General features: G+C 41.4%; 2 protein-coding genes across 3 annotated transcripts in view; one reads left to right on the forward strand and one right to left on the reverse strand.

The window, feature by feature from the left end:
* Window positions 1–590: 590 nt before the first annotated feature.
* Window positions 591–24,916, reverse strand: LOC133542120 (uncharacterized). Its single transcript, XM_061885974.1, has 4 exons — window positions 22,487–24,916; window positions 15,798–15,917; window positions 12,696–12,770; window positions 591–1,064 (listed from the first exon to the last, which is right to left on the reverse strand). Exons 1-4 carry the CDS (start codon window positions 24,909–24,911, stop codon window positions 871–873), a joined length of 2,814 nt encoding a protein of 937 aa, XP_061741958.1. The 5' UTR covers window positions 24,912–24,916; the 3' UTR covers window positions 591–870.
* The window catches only part of vsnl1a (visinin-like 1a), a 109,798-nt gene continuing 89,756 nt past the window's right edge, over window positions 4,875–24,916 (forward strand). Inside the window, exon 1 of one of the 2 annotated variants that reach the window (XM_061885976.1) lies at window positions 4,875–5,106. In XM_061885976.1, the coding sequence (XP_061741960.1) occupies window positions 5,046–5,106 (61 nt within the window). In that variant the 5' untranslated portion in view covers window positions 4,875–5,045. Of the gene's footprint in view, window positions 5,107–13,115; window positions 13,260–24,916 lie in introns of those variants that run through there. The other variant, XM_061885975.1, reaches the window with a different exon arrangement.

Below are 24,916 nucleotides of genomic sequence, written 5' to 3' on the forward strand. Positions count from 1 at the left end.
TATTGTGCTGCTGAAACAAGTTAGTTATTTGAATCCCGGGCTCGGATCTTTCTGTGTGGAGTTTGCATGTTCCCCCCATGACTGCGTTGGTTCCCTCCGGGTTGTCCGGCTTCCTCAATCTCCAAAGACATGCACCTGGGGATAGGTCGATTGGCAACACTAAATGGTCCCTAGTGTGTGAATGTTGTCTGTCTATCTGTGTTGGCCCTGTGATCAGGTGGCGACTTGTCCAGGGTGTACCCCGCCTTCAGCCCTAATGCAGCTGAGGTAGGCTCCAGCACCCCCCGCAAACCCAAAAGGGACAAGCGGTAGAAAATTGACGGATGGATGATTGCTGTGATGCACAGGTACACAAACATTAGCTTGCATTAGAAGCAAATAAGACATGAAGCTTACTGTCAGGCTTTTTGCAATCCTTGTTTTTCTGTTTGACATTTCATTCTAATAAACTGCATGCTGGTATCGTGCTCATTTCATAAACATATCCAGTTCTGTGAAACCGAGGCTCAATTCCAGCTAAGCACCAATAGAATTCCTGGAGGCTATGTTGTGAAAAGCTTTTAATGAAAAGCAAAACAGAAGGCCAGAAAACATTGCACGTACCACGACTAAATACTCCCACGCAAACATTGAACAAGTTGCATATTGTACCAAAACGCCTACAGAAAAAAGCATAATGACCAATGAGATGTAAGTTTTGGACTTCTTTAAACCATAAATGTTGTATATAAATATTGATTTACAAACTCTTTTTAAGTCATATTAACGGTTCAAAATGGGTCGTAAAAAAATTAAATATAGGGAAGTTAAAACAAGCTTTCGCTTTTAAAACATTTCATGGGTGTAAGTTGCAAATAGAGAAGATTTTACTTACCAGACGACACTGACAACTGTCCAATAAACGATGCACTGTGACTCACAAACAGTCCCGACAACTTCATTTGGTACATTTGTAAGGGTGGAGACGGTGCAGGGTTTTGGTTTGGCTCGCTTGGATAATCCCAGACGGATTGGTCGTGTGCATGTCCTCAGAGGTTCGAGTTTCTTGGCCTGCCACGGCAGTGCTGCAGATAAAAAAATAAATAAAGTACCCATTGGTCCTACAACATTTAGGCCATGTTCACGCTACAGGTCAGTTCAGATTTTTTTGCACATATATGCGCCCTCAATGTGAACGCTCCCGCGCTAAGGTCGCATTTTTCCGACCAGAACATCATCAAAAAGCGATAAGAGTGATAGATATTTGCCAAAACAGACGGTTACAAAAAAAATAGTTGACAACAGCGCAGAAAACAAGTCAAGTTCAAATGTTTGAGAAACTCTCCGACTGCTTGCCAACAGATACGCTTTTCAAGCAGACATGGAAGCTAAATATTCAGACATCCCATAAAAGAGTCAAAATACATGTCATATTCCTTCTTAATCTTCTAAGTGCAATTATTCGGATCCGAAAATGTTGACTTTGATTGCACAAAATGATTGCAGATTGCATTCACATTAGAAACCGAAGTTACTTTTGGAGTTCATTTAATTTACTTATTGTTTTTAAATGCTTACACCAAGAATCCCTGCCCTATTTTATTGAGCTGCTGCAGCCTTATTGTCCCAGCAGGACCCTGAGGCCTTCAGACCAGCTCCTCCTGGCTGTCCCCAAAACTAGGCTAAAACCAGAAGAGATAGAACCTTCTAAGTGGCAGGGCCCACGCTGTGGAACAACCCTCCATTATCTATTCGTGCCTCCCAGTTTCTGAGCCAATTTATATCTAGCCTAAAAACATATTTGTAGTCCCCGGCGTTCAAATCCAGTTGGATAGGATATCTTGGTTGTTGTTATTATTTTTCTATGTCCCACTCTCCTTTGTGGAGGGAGTCCGGTCCGATCCGGTGGCCATGTACTGCTCGCCTGTGTATCGGCTGGAGACATCTCTGCGCTGCTGATCCGCCTCCGCTTGGGATGGTTTCCTGCTGGCTCCGCTGTGAACGGGACTCTCGCTGCTGTGTTGGATCCGCTTTGGACTGGACTCTCGCGACTGTGTTGGATCCATTATGGATTGAACTTACATACATACATACATACACACACACATACATGCACACATACATACATACACACATACACATACATACATACATATATGTACACATACATACATACATATACATACACACACATACACATACATAGTCCGCTGTGAACGGGACTCTCGCTGCTGTGTTGGATCCGCTTTGGACTGGACTCTCGCGACTGTGTTGGATCCATTATGGATTGAACTTTCACAGTATCATGTTAGACCCGCTCGACATCCATTGCTTTCCTCCTCTCCAAGGTTCTCATAGTCAGCATTGTCACCGACGTCCCACTGGGTGTGAGTTTTCCTTGCCCTTATGTGGGCCTACCGAGGATGTCGTAGCGGTTTGTGCAGCCCTTTGAGACACTGGTGATTTAGGGCTATATAAGTAAACATTGATTGATTGATTGATTCTTTATACTTTTTTATTTCTTTATTACATCTTAGTATTTTAGGTGATATATTCTGCACTTCTTTTAAGGTATATTTTACTACTGTATTTTATTCATCCTTCCGTGTTACAATGTAAATGTGACACTAAGTGCCCCTTTTCTTATGTCTATACAGCACTTTGGCCAACTGGCTTGTTTTTAAATGTGCTATATAAAAAAATAAACTGAAACTGAACTACACCGCATTTTTGGGGTAATGTGAAAATGGATGGGATTTTTACTAAAAAAACATACTGTAGCCTTACACGTGTTTTGGTGTGTGGACGGACATGGATATTTTGTAGGGGTGTAACAATTTGTTCAAACAACAATTCAATTAGAAATTTTAGGTTGGCCGATACGATTCAGGGATGATATAATTTTTAGAATGATCCGAAACAATTCAGTAACGTTTTAGCAAAAAAATAATAATAAGAATTGCGGGTCCTCCCACTTCCAAAAATATGCACCTGGGGATAGGTTGATTGGCAACACAAAATTGGCCCTAGTGTTTGAATGTGAGTGTGAATGTTGTCTGTCTATCTGTGTTGGCCCTGCGATGAGGTGGCGACTTGTCCAGGGTGTACCCCGCCTTCCGCCCGATTGTAGCTGAGATAGGCGCCAGCGCCCCCCGTGACCCCAAAAGGGAATAAGCGGTAGAAAATGGATGGATGGATGGATGGGTGTGAAATAAATACTGGATAGTGGACACTACGGGTAAACTTTGTCTCTGTTATTTCTTGTAAGGGAATTATGTATAAATGAATTATGGATACAAACAAGCAAGTCAACAACAATTATTGGCCAATGTATTCAAATCGTATTTGAATAAAGTGCAACCAACGTTTGAGGTTGAATTAATAGAAAATCGCTCTGCTCTCAATTTTATTATTCAAGCAATTTTTAAATTAAAATACAGTAACCAACATTTTGACCATATATTTTTACCTGCTACTTGTACTTTAGTTTTCAACATAAAATACGACAATATTTACATCAAAACGGCGTGGCGCAGTGGGAAAGTGGCCGTGCGCAACCCGAGGGTCCCTGGTTCAAATCCCACCTAGTACCAACCTCGTCACGTCTGTTGTGTCCTGAGCAAGACACTCCACCCTTGCTCCTGATGGATGCCTGTTGGCGCCTTGCATGGCAGCTCCCTCCATCAGTGTGTGAATGTGTGTGTGAATGGGTAAATGTGGAAGTAGTGTCAAAGCGCTTTGAGTACCTTGAAGGTAGAAAAGCGCTATACAAGTGCATCCCATTTATCATTTATTTAAAAATAAAGTTAATCTCTTCAGGTTGAATTAGTAGTAGTTTTATCTGCTACTTGGTGCTTTTTGACACAGAAATAATGCAAATACAAAAAAAATTAAAATAAAATTGAGTGCAACCAAATCTCTTCAGGTTAAATTGGCAGTGGTTTGACCTGCTATTACTCTAATTTTAAAATGAAGCTATGCGATACATGAGGCCACAACACAACAATTATAAAGCTATCGCACAATTGCAAAACCCAAACCAAATACAAACACCACGGCGGACGGCGTGGCTCGGTTGGGAGAGCGGCCGTGCCAGCAACCTGAGGGTTCTTATTCGATCCCCAGCTTCTGTCATCCTAGTCATGTCTGTTGTTGAGCAGGACACTTCACACCTGGTTAGCGCCTTGCATGAATGTGTGTGTGTGAAAGGGTGAATGTGGAGATAGTGTCAAAGCGCTTTGAGTTCCTTAAAAAAAGGTAGAAAAGCGCTGTACAAGTAAAACCATTTACAATTTATTGGGGCAAGACACTTCACCCAGGGCTTTGGACCTCTGGACATGCCGACAGCCCTGCCGCCTGCTGTTCCAGCTCTGGACACGCCGAAAGCCCAGCTGCATTCGCCTCCAGCGGGCTGTCACACGTCCCATCTTAGTCTCCGGCGGGTCGTCCCAGTGTGCCCATCGTCGGTTATTGTCCTCCGCGACCCCCAGTATCAAGCGCCCGCATGCGGCCCCTCGTCGGCCGTTTAACGGACGCCCTCCACGCTATCAGCACCTATACCCAGGAACTGGGCATGGACAATTTGCAGCTGCTGGTGCGCCGTGACCACTCGAGTCTGCTTTCTCGTCAGCCATTCCATGGGCGACCGCCTCGCCAGTTGCGTGTTTACTGTCATTGATTTATGTTTAGTAGCTTTTCTCCTATGTTTTAGTCTGTTTCCTTGCTGTATCCTCTTTCCTTTTGTTTACTTGTGGTTTCCATGGACACTAATTCTCCACACCTGCCCTTTTTTAGTAATTAGTGTTACCTCCATCTGTTTTGGTTAATCACTCCCATTTATAGTTTTCAGTCACTCAGCACAAGTTGTTGTGGTCAATGCTCGCTCTTGGCGACACTTACGTTTCATCCTGTTTTCCTCATGCAAAAGCGTTTTTCCGTATTCTAGACTTCCTCGCTGTTCACCCTTGATGATTTTTGGCTCCACGCTTGTCTAGCGTCTGAGTTCTTGTATTTTTTTGTCCTGCCTTAAAGAATTACACACACTCCTACCTGCACGCTGCTCCTGCATGTCCTTCTGCATTCAAGAGAACAAAACCATCGCAGCCATGCGTTCCAAACGCAACACAAGTAAGTGAAATCAATGTCAGATGTAGGGCTGCAACTAACGATTGATTTGATAATCGATTAATCTGTCGATTATTACTTCGATTAATAATCGGATAAAAGAGACAAACTACATTTCTATCCTTTCCAATACTTTATTTAAAAAAACAGCATACTGGCACCATGTCCTTTCAACTTGCCAAATAAAACAAGGCAAGTGTTACAAAAAATGTATTTTTTTATAAAGTGCACCATTGTCATGCACAATAGCAATAATTTTGCTTAGGGGAATTTCAAACCTGGCTATTACCTATTCCAACCATTCTGCAATGTTGGATGCTGAATGCCTTTCCTCTAGTGCTGGGGTCTCAAACATGCGGCCTGAGGGCCAATTGCAGCCCGCAAGACGTTATAACGCGGCCCGCGCTTTGATATGACAATTTAATGTTGGTGCGGCCCGCAAGTTTAATATGAACGGCGCTTGATAGATCATGCTTGCCAACGTCCCCAATTTTCCCGGGAAACCCCTGAATTTAAGAGCACCACTTCTCGAAGCCCCTGGCCATTTTTACCAGATCAACAAAATTCAGGGAGTGCCATAATGGCACTGCCTTTAGCGCCCCCTACATCCTGAACTGACAGCGTGCAAGCCCAGTTGTATGTTACATCTGGCCATGTGAGACACACGTATGTCATTGCAAGATATATTTCATCAATAGCTACACACGTCCCACTAAGGGTGGACGTAAAAAAAACTTTTAACACTGTTACAAATATGTGCCAGACTGTGAACCCACACCAAACAAGAATGACAAACACATTTCGGGAGAACATCCGCGTCGTAACACAACAGAACAATTACCCAGAATCCCATGCAGACCTAACTCATCCGGGCTACAGTATACACACCCCTGCTACCATCAACGCCCCCACCCTCCCTACTTGCGTCGGTTGAGGTGTTATATATTGTAGCCCTGCAAGGTGTTCTGGGTATTTGTTCTCTTGTGTTTAAGTTGTGTTAGGGTGCTGAAATTCTCCCAAAACGGTTTGTCATTCTTGTTTGGTGTGGGTTCACAGAGTGGCGCATATTTGTAACAGTGTTAAAGTTGTTTATACGGCACTCTGTGTGACCTGTATGGCTGTTGAACAAGTACGTCTTGCAGCCACTGACTTAGTTCTGCACAAGCCTCAGATACATGTGTGAAATAAAAGCGTGCGCGATGACATGTAGTGGAGCAGTAGTCTTCTTTTGGAGGTGCGCGGACCCCTGGAGGTACTTGAAGGTATGCCAGGGGACAAGTGAGATTTATTAAAAACATTCTAAAAAACAGCAGCAATTCATAAATCCTTTATACATGTTTATTGAATATTACTTCAATTAAGTATGAATGTAAGTTCATAAATGGTGGATAAATAATACAACAATCCAACATTCAGTGTTGACAGCTAGACTTTTTGTGGACATGTTCCATAAATATTGATGTTAAAGATTTCTTTTTTTGTGAAGAAATGTTTAGAATTAAGTTCATGAATCCAGATGGATCTTTATTACAATCCCCAAAGAGGGCACTTTAAGTTGATGATTACTTCTATGTGTATAAACCTTTATTTATAATTGAATCACTTGTTTATTTTTCAACAAGTTTTTTTGTTATTTTCATATCTTTTTCTCCAAATAGTTCAAGAAAGACCACTACAAATGAGCAATATTTTGCACTGTTGTACAATTTAATAAATCAGAAACTGATGACATAGTGCTGTATTTGACTTCTTTATCTTTTTTTTTTCAACCAAAAATGCTTTGCTCTGATTAGGGGGTACTTGAATTAAAAAAATGTTCACAGGGGGTACATCACTGAAAAAAGGTTGAGAACCACTGTTGTAGAGGATGTTAAAGGCAGTGCAGTCACGGCAGCCCTTAATAATGTCGGCCAGGTGAAAATTGGGAAACATTCGGGAGAATGGTTGCACCGGTAGATTGTCGGGAGGTGCACTGAAATTCAGGAGTCTCCTGGGAAAATCGTGAGGATTGGCAAGTATTTTGCTAGGGCGGGAAAGCCATTCATAGAAGGTGAATTCATTAAAAATTGCTTGTTAGATTTTTTAAGAAATCTTTTCTTGCGGCCCAGCCTCACCCAGTTTCTGCATCCAGTGGCCCCAAGGTAAATTGAGTTTGAGACCCCTGCTCTAGTGGCATGCTCGTAAGGCAGATTGACTTCATGTTCCATTCATCTCCAATGTAGTGGCATGTATTGCCAAGGTAGGCTACACTTGTCCACACATCAGTAGTGAGAGCAAGTTTGCTCTGGGTGGCTTTTATGTCAGTCAGCACAGCATCAGTTTGGTAAAATGGTTCCTCGAGGGAAGAGTGTAACCGGGGTTGAGGACGTGAATCATTTGTCTAAAACCTTCATTCTCCACCATTGATAGTGGCCTCACGTCAGTTAGCAACATATTCAGGATAGCATCAGTCAGGGCAGCCGTTGGCCGTGGTGTGCACACCTTCCTTTGTACCAAGTCGCTAATGCTGGCTTGTTTCTTTCTGAAATGAAACCATATTATGAACGTACATATTAGCATCATTTACATGTAAATCAATACACACACAGTTGATTTAATTAATAATTCCTGACAAATACACCACCACTTTAAAAAAACAGCTACAATAAAAAAAAGAACATTGGAGTTGCAGAATACACCAATAACAACACAGAAATGTAACTCATCAGAACTGGATCAGATATAGTACACGTTTCTGTTCTGAATAATAAAGGATTAATTTTAGGCTACCTCTGAATCATAGCATGAAATATTCCAGCACCTTCATAACATTTAGTTATACTAAAGCGTCTCTCAAGTCTAAATAGATTTATATAGCTTTATTGGGCCCGGCTTCTTTGATCCATTCTGAAACCAACCTGAGATATTTCTGTCTGTTACGTTTATTTCCAAATTGTTAAACATGCGTTTTCTCTCTCAAAACGGAGAAAAATGTGCCGGAGACACATTATCAGCCCCGCGTTGCAACAAAGCCATAACGTTAACGTTGCTCATAAAAAAGCTGAACTTATGAATGCCTGTTGCGACTCAAAACACAGAAAATTAAGTCGCCGCACTATCCAAAAAGTTCCTAACACTCTGGAAGTTAATACACAACAGTTGCTGCTGCGCTGCCTTAAAAAAAAATCTCCTCGTTGACAAAAGATTAAAAACACACAAAGACAGACACAACGGATCAATATACTCGGACTATGGACTTAAAAAACGTACGTACTGTGAGTTCTTCCCTTCATCCATGGCTCCTCTTCGAGTGCTGCCGAAGCACTGTTGTCCTTCCGTGCCACGCGAGGTACATGCTGCACGTTTTGCAGGAAATGTCTTCTTTGAAGTCTTTAAAGTAAAGTGTTCCGACACTATTGATGACTTAGGTCATACACTTTTCTCAATTGAAGCAATAACCTCGAGATGTTTCTCCGCTGAGCTATCCGTACTGTTTCCCTCGGCCATTTTGCGAATGTTTCCAAACAAAGGATACGGCGTGGTCACGTGAGCTGCACATGACACATCATTGGCTGGCTTACTGCCACCTCATGAGACGTGGGCTCAGCGCCGCCCTGGCGCTGTTTTGTACTGTTTTTGTACTTATTTTGATCATTGTTTTTCTGCTGTTTGTAAATGTTGCAGTTTATAAATAAAGGTTTAGGGTAAAAAAAAAAAAAAAATAATAATAATAATTAAAAATAAATAAATAAAAAATAAATTAAAAACTGCACACACGCTTTGCATACATCCAACGTATCGATGACTAAATTAATCGCCAAGTATTTTTATAATCGATTTTAATCGATTAGTTGTTGCAGCCCTAGTCGGATGTACCTAGTCCAGGAGTGTACCATTAGGTACCGCACTGGGCTAAAAACAAAAAAGAAAAAAAAAAAAATACAAAATATATATATTAATGTATATGTACCTATTTATTTGTACATACATATTATATTAATATAATGGATATATAATTAATGATTAATATAATTGACTATGTTAAATATTGACTTCTACCTTGTTTACTTCCGTGATGACATCCTTAAAGTCTTGTTATTAATCAGAAATATCAAGAAGCTAGAATGCGACAAATTGATAAGTGTGAGAGAGAGAGAATTTTGCATTTTTCATGTCATGCATTGTAGTGGCTTTAAATCGTTGTAATTTTAATTGTTTTTAGCGCTTAGACATTTTTTTATAGTGTCTACAAAGTACAGAGAACAGGTTGTGTTATGTGTGACGATGTGTTTAACCTTTGTGTGTTGGTCGCAGTTTGCGCAATTAGTCAGAAAGGTTGTTTGGATTGGATCATATAGATCAGGGGTCGGCAACCTTTACCACTCAAAGAGCCATTTTGACCCGTTTCACAAAATAAAAAAAACAATGAGAACCACACAACTCTTAGCCCTGTCTTGGTTTAACTCTTATCTTACTGATAGGATGCAGTGCGTCTCCCAAAACAATGTGACCTCGGACTACGTTAAGGTAACGTGTGGAGTTCCCCAGGGTTCGGTCCTTGGCCCTGCACTCTTCATCATCTACATGCTGCCGCTAGGTGACATCATACGCAAATACGGTGTTAGCTTTCACTGTTATGCTCATGACACCCAACTCTACATGCCCCTAAAGCTGACCAACACGCCGGATTGTAGTCAGCTGGAGGCGTGTCTTAATGAAATTAAACAATGGATGTCCGCTTACTTTTTGCAACTCAACGCCAAAAACACGGAAATGCTGATTATCGGTCCTGCTAGACACCGACCTCTATTTAATAATACAACTCTAACATTTGACAACCAAACAATTAAACAAGGCGACACGGTAAAGAATCTGGGTACTATCTTTGACCCAACTCTCTCCTTTGAGTCACGCATTAAAAGCGTTACTAAAACGGCCTTCCTTCATCTCCGTAATATCGCTAAAATTCGCTCCATTCTGTCCACTAAAGACGCTGGGATCATTATCCATGCGTTTGTTACGTCTCGCCTCGACTACTGTAACGTATTATTTTCAGGTCTCCCTATGTCTAGCATTAGAAGATTACAGTTGGTACAAAATGCGGCTGCTAGACTTTTGACAAGAAGAAGAAAGTTTGATCACATTACGCCTGTACTGGCTCACCTGCACTGGCTTCCTGTGCACTTAAGATGTGACTTTAAGGTTTTACTACTTACATATAAAATACTACACGGTCTAGCTCCATCCTATCTTCCATCCATCCATCCATTTCTACCGCTTATTCCCTTTTGGGGTCGCGGGGGGCGCTGGCGCCTATCTCAGCTACAATCGGGCGGAAGGCGGGGTACACCCTGGACAAGTCGCCACCTCATCGCAGGGCCAACACAGATAGACATCCTATCTTGCCGATTGTATTGTACCATATGTCCCGGCAAGAAATCTGCGATCAAAGGACTCCGGCTTATTAGTGATTCCCAAAGCCCAAAAAAAGTCTGCAGGCTACAGAGCGTTTTCATTTCGGGCTCCAGTACTCTGGAATGCCCTCCCGGTAAAAGTTCGAGATGCCACCTCAGTAGAAGCATTTAAGTCTCACCTTAAAACTCATTCGTATACTCTGGCCTTTAAATAGACTCCCTTTTTAGATCAGTTGATCTGCCGTTTCTTTTCTTTTTCTCCTATGTCCCACTCTCCCTTGTGGAGGGGGTCCGGTCCGATCCGGTGGCCATGTACTGCTTGCCTGTGTATCGGCTGGGGACATCTCTGCGCTGCTAATCCGCCTCCGCTTGGGATGTTTTCCTGCTGGCTCCGCTGTGAACGGGACTCTCACTACTGTGTTGGATCCGCTTTGGACTGGACTCTCGCATCTGTGTTGGATCCATTATGGATTGAACTTTCACAGTATCATGTTAGACCCGCTCGACATCCATTGCTTTCCTCCTCTCCAAGGTTCTCATAGTCATCATTGTCACCGACGTCCCACTGGGTGTGAGTTTTCCTTGCCATTATGTGGGCCTACCGAGGATGTCGTAGTGGTTTGTGTTGTGGTTTGTGCAGCCCTTTGAGACACTAGTGATTTAGGGCTATATAAGTAAACATTGATTGAAGTCTTTTGAAATATTAAATGAAATAACTCAGCACACAGTTTTTTTTTTTTGCTTTGTGCTATGTATAAACTAGGAGTCTCAGACAAGCTGCCCGCTCCTTAGTATGAAAATGTAATATTAGTGCGGCCCGCGAGCTTTATTTGAATGCCGCTTGACAACATCACAATTGCCAACCATCCCAATCTGCTGATTTTCACCCAACCAACAATAATAAGGGCATGCTATGATGTCAATGCGTTTAACGCCCTCTACAACCGTAAAAAAACAGCTTGTCAACCCATTCACATGTTGTATGTGGCTTCTGCAGGCACACGTAAGTGAATGCAAGGCATATTTGTTCAACAGCCGTACAGGTCACACAGAGTGGCCGTTTAAACAACTTTAACACTCTTACTAATATGCAGCACACTGTGAACCCACACCAAACAAGAATGACAAACACATTTCGGGAGAACATCCGCACCATAACACAGCATAAACACAAAAGAACAAATAACCAGAATTCCTTTCATCCCTAACTCTTCCGGGCTACATTATACACCCCCGCTACCACCAAACCCGCCTCCCAACCCCGCCCACCTCAACCGACGCACGCAGGGGGGGTTGGTGGTAGTGGGGATGTATAATGTACCGGTAGCCCCGAAGAGTTAGGGTTCTAGGTATTTGTTCTGTTGTGTTTATGTTATGTTACAGTGAGGATATTCTCCCGAAATGTGTTTGTCATTCTTGTTTGTTGTGGGTTCACAGTGTGGCGCATATTAATAAGAGTGTTAAAGTTGTTTATATCACAACCCTCAGTGTAACCTGTATGGCTGTTGACCAAGTATGCCTTGCAGTCACGTACGCGTAGTGGCACTTAGATAGCATGGTATAAAAGCATACAAGACGACATGTTCTAGAAGACGTTAAAGGCATTGCCATCAAGGCACGCCCTCAGTAGTGTACTCTGGGTGAAAACCAGAGAATATTATCCTCAGGAAAATTTCTGGGAGAGGCACTGAAATCCGGAAACCTCACAGAAAAATGGTGGGGTTGGCAATTATGCAGCTGAGCCACATCAGTGATCAAAGAGCCGCATGTGGCTCCGGAGCCGCGGGTTGCCGACCCCCGATATAGATAAATGTTGTGCTATGCACACTTGAGAGTAAAATTAATTGACCTGATTTACTCATTGTCCACAACATGGCGTTAAATCTGAAGCAATTAGGCTGTCAGCAATTTAAAATAAAGCTGTTGAGACCGCACAGGCCAAATTAATTTTTAAACTTTTGACGTCTCACGGATCCAAATTAAAGCTGTGGTTTCGCCATCCCTGACCTAGTCTCACATACAGCAGTCTCATGTTACACAGGTAAAAATTTTAGAAAAAAGGGACGGTAATTAGTAAATTGACTGGACGAACCTGTTTTAAAAGGCACATTAATTCTGAAAGAAGCTAACTCCTTAAAGAAAAACCATTCATTCTACTGACAATATCCCTTTGAATTAAAATCTCCATCACTGACTCACTGTGGTGCTGCGGCTGCAAGAGAGGGAGACACATAAAGGAGCCCGCTGTCCTTTTCAGCTCTGTCTGCCAGGGATCTGGAAGGGACAAATTGTCAGTGAGACACAGCCAGGGACCAGCAGCTAATCCTCTTTTATTTGTTGCTCTGTTTATCCTCACACAATGTCACTGCATTCATGACACTGTTATCGTCCTCCTGCAGGTAACTCAGGAGCAGGGATGAATCTTGGAATTAGAGATGCGTACTGAAAGTCAATACCATAATGGCACCGGTGCCGACGTAAATGGTTGCAACTAGACACCAGGTCGATATGAGTGGATTTTTGGCGCTAAATTGGTAGTTATTATTGCTTGTATTCTATCACGGGACAAAAAATATTTGTCACATGATATACATCGTTTGCATTCTCACACATATCAAACTTTTGTGCTCCGGACATCATTCTACAATACAAAACAGATGAAAACGTGGAAAAGCATGGAGGTTTACAACTTGTTTGTGTGGCTTGGTCAAGGACATCTGGTATCAAGACTCTCCTGGATAAATATGCATCTTTTTTGCTCGGGTAAGGTTACATTTCATGATTCAACACATGACAATACAATATCATAAAGCAACAACTTTCTTTTTATTGTTGTGTTTTGGCTTCATGTTGTCATGCCATGGCTTTATGTTGTTGTATTGTGGCTTTTGCAATCGTACTACAGCTGAAATATGCGTTTGTTTATGTTGCGACTTTTCTCTGCTTGCGTAGCTGTTTGTTAAAAATAGAGTAGTAGCAGGTCAAACCCCTATTCATTTATAGGGGAACTGCACTTTTTCGGAATTTTGACTACTGTTCACAAGCGTTACATGGGACAAGAACACACACTTTTTTTTTTTTTTAAGGATTTTAAAGATGATAAAAAATGCTTGGAAGATGCGGCTAAAGGGAGCAACCGTTGTAGCCTTGAAAGCCTCTGAAACAACTTAATTCATTAAAAAAAGAATACCAAATAAAACATTTTATGCATATGTAAATGTATTCAGTTATAAACATTCATTCACTTTCTTATTTCCTTCAGGGATCTAAACTTTACCACTGCTGGTGTTTTTTTCTATATTTCTATTTAATAAGTAGTACTTGTATTTATTTCAGTATAAAACATTTTTTGCTTCGGTCATGAAATGATAATTGTGTGCCAGGGCATACATGCCTTATTTATTTAACAAATAAATCTCTTGAGTCTACGTAACTTTAGATCCATCCGTCAATTCTAAGTTGTTGTTTGTATTTTTTATGTTGTATTTTTGTTTGTTTGTGAAAGAAAAATGCTTTTTTATGGCAAACACACAAAATACGCAAAATCTTCCACAAAAAATATTTTTCAGAGTGGAATATTTGATTTGATGTAATCGGAGCTTTGGATAAGTCAATAATTTACAAAAAGATGGAATTCTGATTCAATGTCATGTTTTGAGCAATGACAGTTTTAAAGAAAAAAAAACAGCTTTGTTTTATTAGTCTACATTGCAACCTTTTCTAAATGACATTTCACCTGTAACTTTTTTCTTTCACTTTTGTTATGTTTTTGTTGATTTTATTAGTATTTTTAAAATGTGGCGTGGACTTTTAAAACATTAACTGCGGGCCGAAAATGGCCTGTGGTCCACATTTTAACACGCCTGCTATAGATAATAAAAAATTTAAATCTGATAACTTATCGATAAAAAGCAAAGCCTGGCGACGCATGCGCATTTATCATAACGCACTGTCAGCATCTCTGCTTCAGTAAACAATGACGTCACTGCCAGCGATGCAAGCGATACTTGCTAACTTTTCAGACACTTCTCCAAGAGATTCCTTTTGAACACTCCTTGCACATTAACACTTCAAAAGGCACATACAGTTACAATCAAAGGTTGTAAAGAACATAATGTCATGGCTGTCTTGAGTTTCCAATCATTTCTACAACTCTTATTTGTTTGTGATAGTGATTGGAGCACATGTTGGTCACAAAAAACATTCATGAAGTTTAGTTATTTTATGAATTTATTATGGGTCTACTGAAAATGTGACTCAATCTACTGGGTCAAAAGTATACATACAGCAATGTTAATATTTGCTTACATGTCCCTTGGCAAGTTTCACTGCAATAAGGCGCTTTTGGTAGCCATCCACAAGCTTCTGGTTGAATTTTTGACCACTCCTCTTGGTGCAGTTCAGCTAAATGTGTTGGTTTTCTGACATGGACTTGTTCCTTCAGCATTGGCCACACGTTTAAGTCAGGACTTTGGGAAGGCCATTCTAAAACCTTCATTCTAGCCTGATTTAACCATTCTTTTACCACTTTTGACGTGTGTTTGGGGTCATTGTCCTGTCGGAACACCCAACTGTGCCCAAAACCCAACCTCCGGGCTGATGATTTTAGGTTGTCCTGAAGAATTTGGAGGTAATCCTCCTTTTTCATTGTCCCATTTACTCTCTGTAAAGCACCAGTTCCATTGGCAGCAAATAAGGAACAGAGCATAATACAACCACCACCATGCTTGACGGTAAGGATGGTGTTCCAGGGATTAAAGGCCTCACCTTTTCTCCTCCAAACATATTGCTGGGTTTTGTGGCCAAACAGCTCAATTTTTGTTTCATCAGACATCAAATGGACAAAGATAAGACAGGCTTGGACACCAAGCGCTCGCCATCGTGCCCCACCTCAAAGCATGGCTCTAAAGGGGAGCCCCGGTGACCCATGTCCGGGCGAGGGAAATCTAGGTCCTCGATTTTTACTTTTCATAAAGGTCTTTGAACTGCTCTTTGTCTGATCCCTCACCGAGGACATTTGTCTTGGGAGACCCTACCAGGGCGCATAGAAGCATCCGGACAATATAGTTCCTAAGATCATTGGGACACGTAAACTCCTCTACCACGGTAAGATGGCAGCTCAAAAAGGAGAGTTTGTACATTGTATAATTTGTAAATAAAAAAAGAATACAATGATTTCAAAATGATTTTCAACTTATATTCAATTGAATAGACTGCAAAGACTAGATATTTAATGTTCGAACTGAGAACACAAATAGTCATTAACTTAGAATTTAAAATGCTGTGTTTTCAATCTTTCACCTGATGCTTCTTGGAGAAGGTGGTGGCCATTGGGCACTTCCTGTTCACCACCATGACTGCAGATATGACATGACTCTGGATCTGTCACACTTATTTGCACAGTGCGGTCCTCATCAGGATCTATGGGAAAGACAGAAATACACACAAATAGATTTGTTGATTAAGCAATCATGAGGATCATGTAATAACCAGAATGTCACTCAGGGGAGGCCAGACCTCAGCCAAGGCCATCTGTTTGTTAGTGGATGACTTCCTGATTCATGAAGGATGATGTAGAGATGGGTGAAGCTATTATCCTCGTTCCACTAGTGCTGTAGTGGAAATATTAACTTCGCCAACTTTTAATTGGTACCCTCTTTTTTTTTTTAACATGACCCTCGCCAGATGCTTGTATTTTGCTGAGCCCCACACAAGGATCTATGAATTCTTAATATGAGATGTATTTCTGAAAGTGGGGCCTTGTAAAAAAAATCATTGTTTGTGATTGGATAAACCACTTGTCCGTTATCTTGAATGGCGTGCTACTTCAACCAATCACATCGAAATAAACCCATGACGCTGGTGAGAGCGACACTAGGAAATCCAAACCCGGTCGGAGGAAAAGCCAAAACATCCTTGCCGCCAATAAATGCCTTCACAACCGTTCTCTGTTCATCTTTTAAAGAATTAATATTCGATAGATTTGTCCGAACAGTGCCGCCATTGTTGTTACAATCAATCACTTCGGCGTTACGTCACATATATGAAATTCCGCCCGGCGACCCTGATTGATTCATTATGTTTTGCTATCTGGAAGGCATTTGCATTGCCTTCGAGCCCAGATCCTTGTGCATAGCTCAGTGAACTACAAGGGTCTGGCGAGTCAGGTTAACCCTCTTTAGCCCTGTTAAAAAAGTAATGGACCTGTTTTTATTCTAACCCTGCTAACTACATAATTCTCTTTGACTACTTACTGATAAACTATGCCATCAATATCAGTAAAGACTAATGTAGAATTCTAGGTTCATGCATCTTTTCTGAAACCAATTGAAACAGCTTATTTCTGTCTACTGAAACCCACTACTACCGACCACTCAGTCTGATAGTTTATATATCAATGATGAAATCTTAACATTGCAACACATGCCAATACAGCCGGTTTAGTTTGCATAAATACAATTTTAAATTTCCCGCAGAGTTTCCTGTTGAAAACGTCGCGGAATGATGACGCGTGTTTGTGACGTTATTGGTTGGAAGGGACATATTAGCCCAGCACCACTTACGGCTAAAAGTCGTCTCTTTTCATTGCGCAATTACACAGTATTTTGGACATCTGTGTTGCTGAATCTTTTGCAATTTGTTCAATTAATAATGGAGACGTCAAATAAGAATGCTGTTGGTGGAAAGCGGTGGATTGCAGCTGCCTTTAGCACCGAAACACAGCCAGAGTTTCTTTGTTAGTTATGAAGCTTTAGCACAGAGCGGTCAAGCGAACATGTTTCTCTACGTCAACCAGCAAGTTTTTGGATGGAAAAATTGTGATATTAAGTCGGCTCTTACCGGAGACTTGAGTGGATTACGTGACCTCATCCTGCAGCTCAAAAAGCAAGCTGTGATCTTGGCTCCTTGGCTTCTCTCAGAGACACTGGCGTTCACTGCAGCCATCCGACTTTCAGGTATGACTTCATAATCTCACTAAAATACTATTAACACAATAAACATAATTTTCCAGAATTATCCTAGTAAATGTGTCTAATTACATCTGAAACTCTCCCACTGCTGCCTGGAGCCGTCGCCTTTTCTTTTTGTTGTGTGCTTCACTCCAACTTTCCTCATCCACAAATCTTTCATCCTCGCTCAAATTAATGGGGAAATCGTTGCTTTCCCGGTCCGAATTGCTCTTACTGGTGGTGGTTCACATTCTAAACAATGTGAGCATGTGAGGAGCCCTCACACCGGTGACGTCACATGCACATTGTCTGCTACTTCCGGTACAGGCAAGGCTTTTTTATTAGCGACCAAAAGTTGCAAACTTTATCGTCGATGTTCTCTACTAAATCCTTTCAGCAAAATTATGGCAATATCGCGAAATTATCAAGTATGACACATAGAATGGACCTACTATCCCCGTTTAAATAAAAAAAATCACATTTCAGTAAGCCTTTAATTTAAATGAAAAACTACTTAACAAACTATATTACTTTATACACAGTGTGTAGAAATCTTTTACTGTAGTGGATGGTCCCGAGTTACATTAGTTTATGCCATTTTATTTAAAATTTCAAATATTTTTCACTTCTCTTACGATAATTTGTCATTTCCCATCCAGCAAATCTGGTGGAAAGTTAGTTAAATTGTTTAGATTTTGTCAGAAAAAGAAGGACAATAAACATACACTTAGAGTACACTACTCAGTTGAGGCAACTTATTTGACTTAAAAAGGAACTATACTTTTTCTAAATTTTGCTATTATACACAATCCTTAAGTAAGAAAAGAACAAGTATGTTTTTGGGTTTTTTACCCTTTTTCTATATCGTACAATACAGCAATTACTAACAATGCAATGCCCTTTAATCCCATCCAAAAAGTGACAATAATACCTTATTTACATCTCTTGACCTGAATATTAACCAGGTAATAACGATATTATTAAATCACTTTTGCATACATCCATCCATCCATTTCCTACCGCTTATTCCCTTTTGGGGTCGCGGGGGGCGCTGGCGCCTATCTCAGCTACAATCGGCGGAAGGCGGGGTACACCCTGGACAAGTCGCCAGCTCATCACAGGGCCAACACAGATAGACAGACAACATTCACACTCACACACTAGGGCCAATTTAGTGTTGCCAATCAACCTATCCCCAGGTGCATGTCTTTGGAAGTGGAAGGAAAGCCGGAGTACCCGGAGGGAACCCACGCATTCACGGGGAGAACATGCAAACTCCACAAATAAAGATCCCGAGCCTGGATTTGAACCCAGGACTGCAGGACCATTGTATTGTGAGGCAGACGCACGAACCCCTCTCCCACCGTGAAGCCCCTTTTGCAGACAAACTATTTTTATTTTTTTTTAGCAGTGCTATGATCACAGATAGCTAACTATCTAATGCTGCTATATTGACATATTGAGCTGCTGCATCGCCTCTGAGTTGATGAAAGTTAATTCTAGTTTATAGAGATGCCTCTCACCTGGATAGTTGGTCAACTTTGACACACAACCTATACTCAGATAGCGGGAAATACACGAAAAAACACTTGTTTGTGGAACTTTTTGTCTCTTCTTGTAAACAGGGAGATGTGAACATCACATCAGTTTTCATCCTAGTGAGAGCAGACATTGTACAGTGATTGTTTTATTACATTAATCATTTGTATTTCTTGGTCAGCACTTAAAGGCCTACTGAAACCCACTACTACCCACCACGCAGTCTGATAGTTTATATATCAATGATGAAATATTAACATTGCAACACATGCCAATACGGCCTTTTTAGTTTACTAAATTGCAATTTTAAATTTCCCGGGACTTTTTTCTTGAAAACATCGCGTAATGATGACGTGTACGCGTGACGTCACGGGCTGTTATGAATATGAGCGCTGCACACACACACAGCTTAAAGTCGTCTGCTTTAACTGCATAATTACACAGTATTTTGGAGATCTGTGTTGCTGAATCTTTTGCAATTTGTTCAATTAATATTAAAGAAGTGAAAGTAGAAAGACGGAGTTGGGAAGCTTTAGCCTTTAGCCACACAAACACACGGTGATTCCTTGTTTAAAATTCACAGAGTTGAAACTTTACTATGGATCACAGCAGACATGGATCCCGACCACTTGTCAACCAGAAGGTTTCGGTGAGAAAATTGTGGTTAAAAAGTCGCCACTTACCGGATATCAGCTGAACTTGCGCCTCCCGTACAGCTGCCGTCGACTTACCCGAGACACTGCGCGTCAACACCCGGCCTTGGACGTACACTTCCGACTATCAGGTACTGTTAAACCCACTAAAACACTAGCAACACAATAGAAAGATAAGGGATTTCCCAGAATTATCCTAGTAAATGTCTCTAAAAACATATGAATCTGTCTCAATGCAACGCGATTGCGATCGCTTTTTTTTTTTTCCTAGTCCGTCGCTATCAATATCCTCAAACACAAATCTTTCATTCTCGCTCAAATTAATGGGGAACTAGTCGTTTTTTCGGTCCGAATAGCTGTTTTTGTTGGAGGCTCCCATTAAAATCAATGTGAAAATATGAGGAGCCATAAACATGTGACGTCATCTTCTGCGACTTCCGGTAGAGGCAGGGCTGTTCTCCAGTTGCGAACTTTATCGTGGATGTTCTCTACTAAATCCTTTCAGCAAATATATGGCAATATCGCGAAATAATCAAGTATGACACATGGAATGGACCTGCTATCCCCGTTTAAATGAGAAAATCTCATTTTAGTAGGCCTTTAACAATATTGCTATATGATGCTTAGTGTTTGTTGTTGAGGAAAATAGCAAACGTGATCGGTCTATGAAAGTAATACGCTGCCGTATGCTTAAGATTATCAAAATACTGTATTTTTCAGACTATAAGGCGCAACTAAAATGCTTTAATTTTCTCAAAAATTGACAGTGCACCTTATAACCCTCTGCGCTTAATGTACAGCATAATTCTGGTTGTGCCTACCGACCTTGAAGCGATTATTTTTGGTACATGGTGTAATAAGTGTGACCAGTAGATGGCTGTCACGCATAAGAGCTAAGCCAGTGAACTACACCAAAACTTTAAATGTTCCATTCACACGGCACTCAAAAATCTGTCAAAAATGTTTTTAGTACAACTTTGGTAAGCTATGAAGCCGCACCGCTTGATGGATTGTCTGTGCTTTAAACATACCAGTATAATTATGACCGCAAAATGGCACCTATTAGTAGACATTATCTGACGTTTTGTTTCACGATATTATACAAAACCAAATTTTCTTACCCTCTGGTACCTGCTGATCTGTATTTGGGATCTGCATAAGTACTGAAAATTTGCGTGCGTCCGCCATTGTAGTCCATAGTTAATAAGCTTCTTCTTTTTGTCCACATTCTTGTGATGTGGCATTCATCTTCCGCTGTTGCCATTTGTAATATATAGAGTAGACTAGCTATCAAAGTGAAAAGAACTGTACACGGAAAAAAAACATCCAGTCGAATGGACACATTTTTGGCGCTGATGTTGCATTATTGACCCACGGATGAGGAGATCTGGTCCGTTATTGATTTAAGTAAAGTCTGCTCCATGTTTTGACACTTCTTCGACTCCCGTCCTTGCACGTTACACGGCTACAACAAAGATGACGGGGAGAACACCCGTCGAAGGTGAGCCACGTAGGTAAGACCGCCCACAAAACGGTTCATTCTGAAGAGACTCCCAGAAAGCTACTTGAAAATTGTTTGTATAACATAACCTATGCAACATGTTCACCAAATAATCACCATCACATGCTATGTGGACCACAAGATAATGTTTTAAATTTAGAAATAAAATCATAATATGACCCCTTTAATTTGCCTTATAATCCGTTGCGCCTTATGTATGGAAAAAAAACCTGAATAGACCCCTTCCTCGGCAGTGCGCTTTTTAATCCGGTGCACCTTATGGTCTGAAAAATATGGTACATAAATATTACATATTGTTATGAATGTTAGTCCTTTACTTATATACTTTTTGGATGTTCTAGAGCAGGGATCCCCAACCTTTTAGGCACCACGGACCGGTGTAATGTAGGTATAATTTTCATAGACCAGCTTTCGACTTGTGTCGAACAAATACAGCAAAAATAAGTGCATGAAAAATACAACTCACTATAAACTCTGAATTAATGGGAGCCCAGGGGTTGTTTCTTTGCAATGAAATTCGCAGCAGGTTACCATCAACCTGCTGAAGGAAATCATCCTTTGGCTATAATCTATCACATTACCTGTATCTCACCTTTTTTGTAAGGGCCGCCGGAAGTTGGCAGACTTGTCAGTGATCCTGTTCTGTCTTCCAGTAATGTTTGATCCTGTTCTGTCTCCCTGTATTGTTTGTCTGATCTTGAATGGGATTATGCTGAAAATTTAAATATCCCCTTGGGGATTAATAGAGTAATTCTGATTTATATTGTATATGTTCATCAATGTGCATTGTATGATGTCACAATGTTATAACAAATTGAAACTTTCTGTGAGGAGTTTTATTGTCCATCTATAAACAAGCTTATTGGTGTGTCTAGTGTGACAAAAAGTGAAGTCGTTTGCAGTCGTTAATAAATTATTTAATGTTTCTCTGCGGCCCGGTAGCAAATGCGTCACGGACTGGTACCAGTCCCCGGACCGGTGGTTGGGGACCACTGTTTTAGAGCGCTTTGTGGGCGGAATAGAGCGACTTCTATTGACCCCATTGTTGGCTGAATTTTGCAAGTGTTTATTTAGAAGTTAGAAAGCATAACAAAGAAAAACATATTTGTTCTTGTCGCTTATAAGTATGTGAATGATAGACCACTTTAAGTGAATGCTTTTTTGCAAAAGTGTTTTTTGGGCTTTTACACAAAAACTTCATTCAAACCAAATGTGAAGCTAGTTAACTGGAATATATCAAGGAATTATTAACTGCACAATGATTTTACAGTGGCTGCATCAAAAGTTCTCTTCCACCGAGAATACAGGATGTGAAATGTAGTTTACCTGAAGATTGGTTGCAGTGGAGCGCCGGTTCTGTGCTGCTGATGTGACCTTTACCCTGAGAAGCTTGGCACCACATCACATCACTGCACTCCTCAAGTTTTGGCGCTTCATCGACACATACCGAATCACTTCTACTAATAAGGAAATACAGATTCAGCTCCTTCAAGACCAAGTCATATTCTTTTTTCATGTCAAATTCTGGGTATTGGATCGAGCGTGGTTCATTGCTCCCAGAGGAATCAGTGGCAGGCTCATTTGGGTGACATTCTGAAGAAATGAGTTCCTGCTCTGAGACAAGTTCAGTACAGTTGGTAGCACTGTCAAAACTTCCTCTGGCTGAGTCGTCAGTGTGACACTCAAATATGCCCCCCTTCTCATGGATTTGGTCCATCTCAGTCTCTTTTGGCATCTCCTCCTTCTCATCACCCTCTGATTCTAACACGGAGGGGTTCATTTGGGGGGATTTGATTAGTTTCCTGGCCATGCTGGTGTGATCTTGGCCAACATCATCATCATACTCATCATCATCTGGTGACAGTTGGAGCTTGTGGAAGTTGTCAAAGCCCCCTGACATGGCATTGTAGAGGCAGAAGGCAGATGGCACTGGTGAAAATGTGTCCTTATTTTTGAGAACAGCGTCGATGTCTTCGCTTTGTGAGCAGAATTTAGGGCTTAATTCGTGTGGGCCTGGCACGACTGCATCTTTGATTGAAGGAAAGCAAGCGGGCAAAAGCTCATCCTTTTCCTCCAGCGTCTCATCTGTTTGGTGGTATTCAGTGAAAAAACTATGCGAATTTTCATCGATTCGCCTGGTCGCCTCTGTCAAGCCCTCCACGAGTGGTTGCTCAGTCATGGCGTCGTTGTCTGGTCTATTGTGTTGCAGCATTACTTTCTCCGAATTCATTTCATATTCATACAGTCCACATTCATTAGCAAGACCTGCCATCTCTTGAATATAGACTGGCTCGTCTGTCGTGCCAGTTCCAGACCAGGGATGCTCAACGTGCTGAGCCTTTGGGTTGTCGCAGCTGACAGGCAAACAGCTGGACTGCTCGTGTGCATGATGTCCCATGCTTCCACGGCTACCTTCTATTTCATCCCCAGCTGGAAAAGGTGTTTCAGGCCTTTGTGGACTCAATGCCGAAGGACAGCTGCCGTCACAGCTTGTTGTGTTATCTGTCTCACTTGAGCCAACGCAGTATGACTGAGTTTGGGTATATAATTGACTCCAGTTCTCTTTTTCGTCGTTATGCTGCAGTGGTACACTCTGGTTAGACAACTGCACTGCTGTGTCTAATGGTCTGCCGCCAGAAATGAGAGCAAGAGGTATTTCCAGCTCGCAGACTTTTACTGATGGAGGTAATACTTCACTCGCGCTGCTCCCTGAATTGAAGTGATTCCCTTCAGCCTCCCTGACAGTTTCTCCCGAAACTGCAGGATCAATTACACTGAGAGGATGTGCATCATTATCTCCTTCAGCACACTCTCGGCAGAATCTCACAGATATGTGATTCTCCGGTGTGTGATCAACTATTTTGCCCTGTGCTTCGGCTGTCAGCTCACCAAGCTCTCCTTTTGCCCACCCAATGTCATCAGTGCTTCCTGTCTGGATGGCAATATTTTTGGCTGCTGCACTGTCGTAAGAGATAAGTGATCCCTCAGTACATTCAACGGAAGAAGAGAGAGCACTCCTTCCATTGTCGTTATTCGTTTCCCTGTCGCACACAGCAGGGCCACCATAAATCTTCACTTTGCTTTTGTCTTCGAGCAAGATAACAGGGATGTCCTCATCACGTGTGAGGTCAAATAATTGAGATTTGTCTCTCTTCTCGTTCTCTTTTTCTTCCATTTGGACAATATTATCAGCAAAATTGTGCTTGTCATCCATGTGATTACTTTCCCTTTGTATACTTAAACTGGCAACACTGTCGTCACGAGAGAAATCAGACTGACATTCGACCTCCTTGTGAATTGAAATTCCATTTTTAGAAGGCGCACTGCAATCACCAGGAGGTTTGTCTTCAAGTGATTTCTCGTGTCGTTGCCACTCAATACGACTGGACATCTCACCGGTGCAGTCTTTGAATGTCTCAGACCCTGATAAAAGCTGGACTTGCGAATCATATTGTTTGCTATGAAGGAAGTGGTTCTCGTTGGGCGATGCTGTGTGGGTTGTTGTGACTTCAGCAGCGGGGCTGACATTTATTTCAGTGTCTTGAGCTTGTTCACATGATTTTCCAACCCTAGCATGTCCATTTTGTTCTGGGAATACTAGACTTTCATTTCCAGGTGCGATCAATGATGGGGAATCAAAGATTTGTGATGTCAGAGACTTCCACGTACAGTCTGTCCTTGGTCTTTTGGGGGCAAGTGGCAAACTTTCACTGTCAGTTTGTAAACTGGCATCCTGCTCAACTTTCTCCATTGGTC

This window comes from Nerophis ophidion, linkage group LG24 (genome assembly GCF_033978795.1).
Source record: "Nerophis ophidion isolate RoL-2023_Sa linkage group LG24, RoL_Noph_v1.0, whole genome shotgun sequence".
Taxonomy (NCBI): domain Eukaryota; kingdom Metazoa; phylum Chordata; class Actinopteri; order Syngnathiformes; family Syngnathidae; genus Nerophis; species Nerophis ophidion.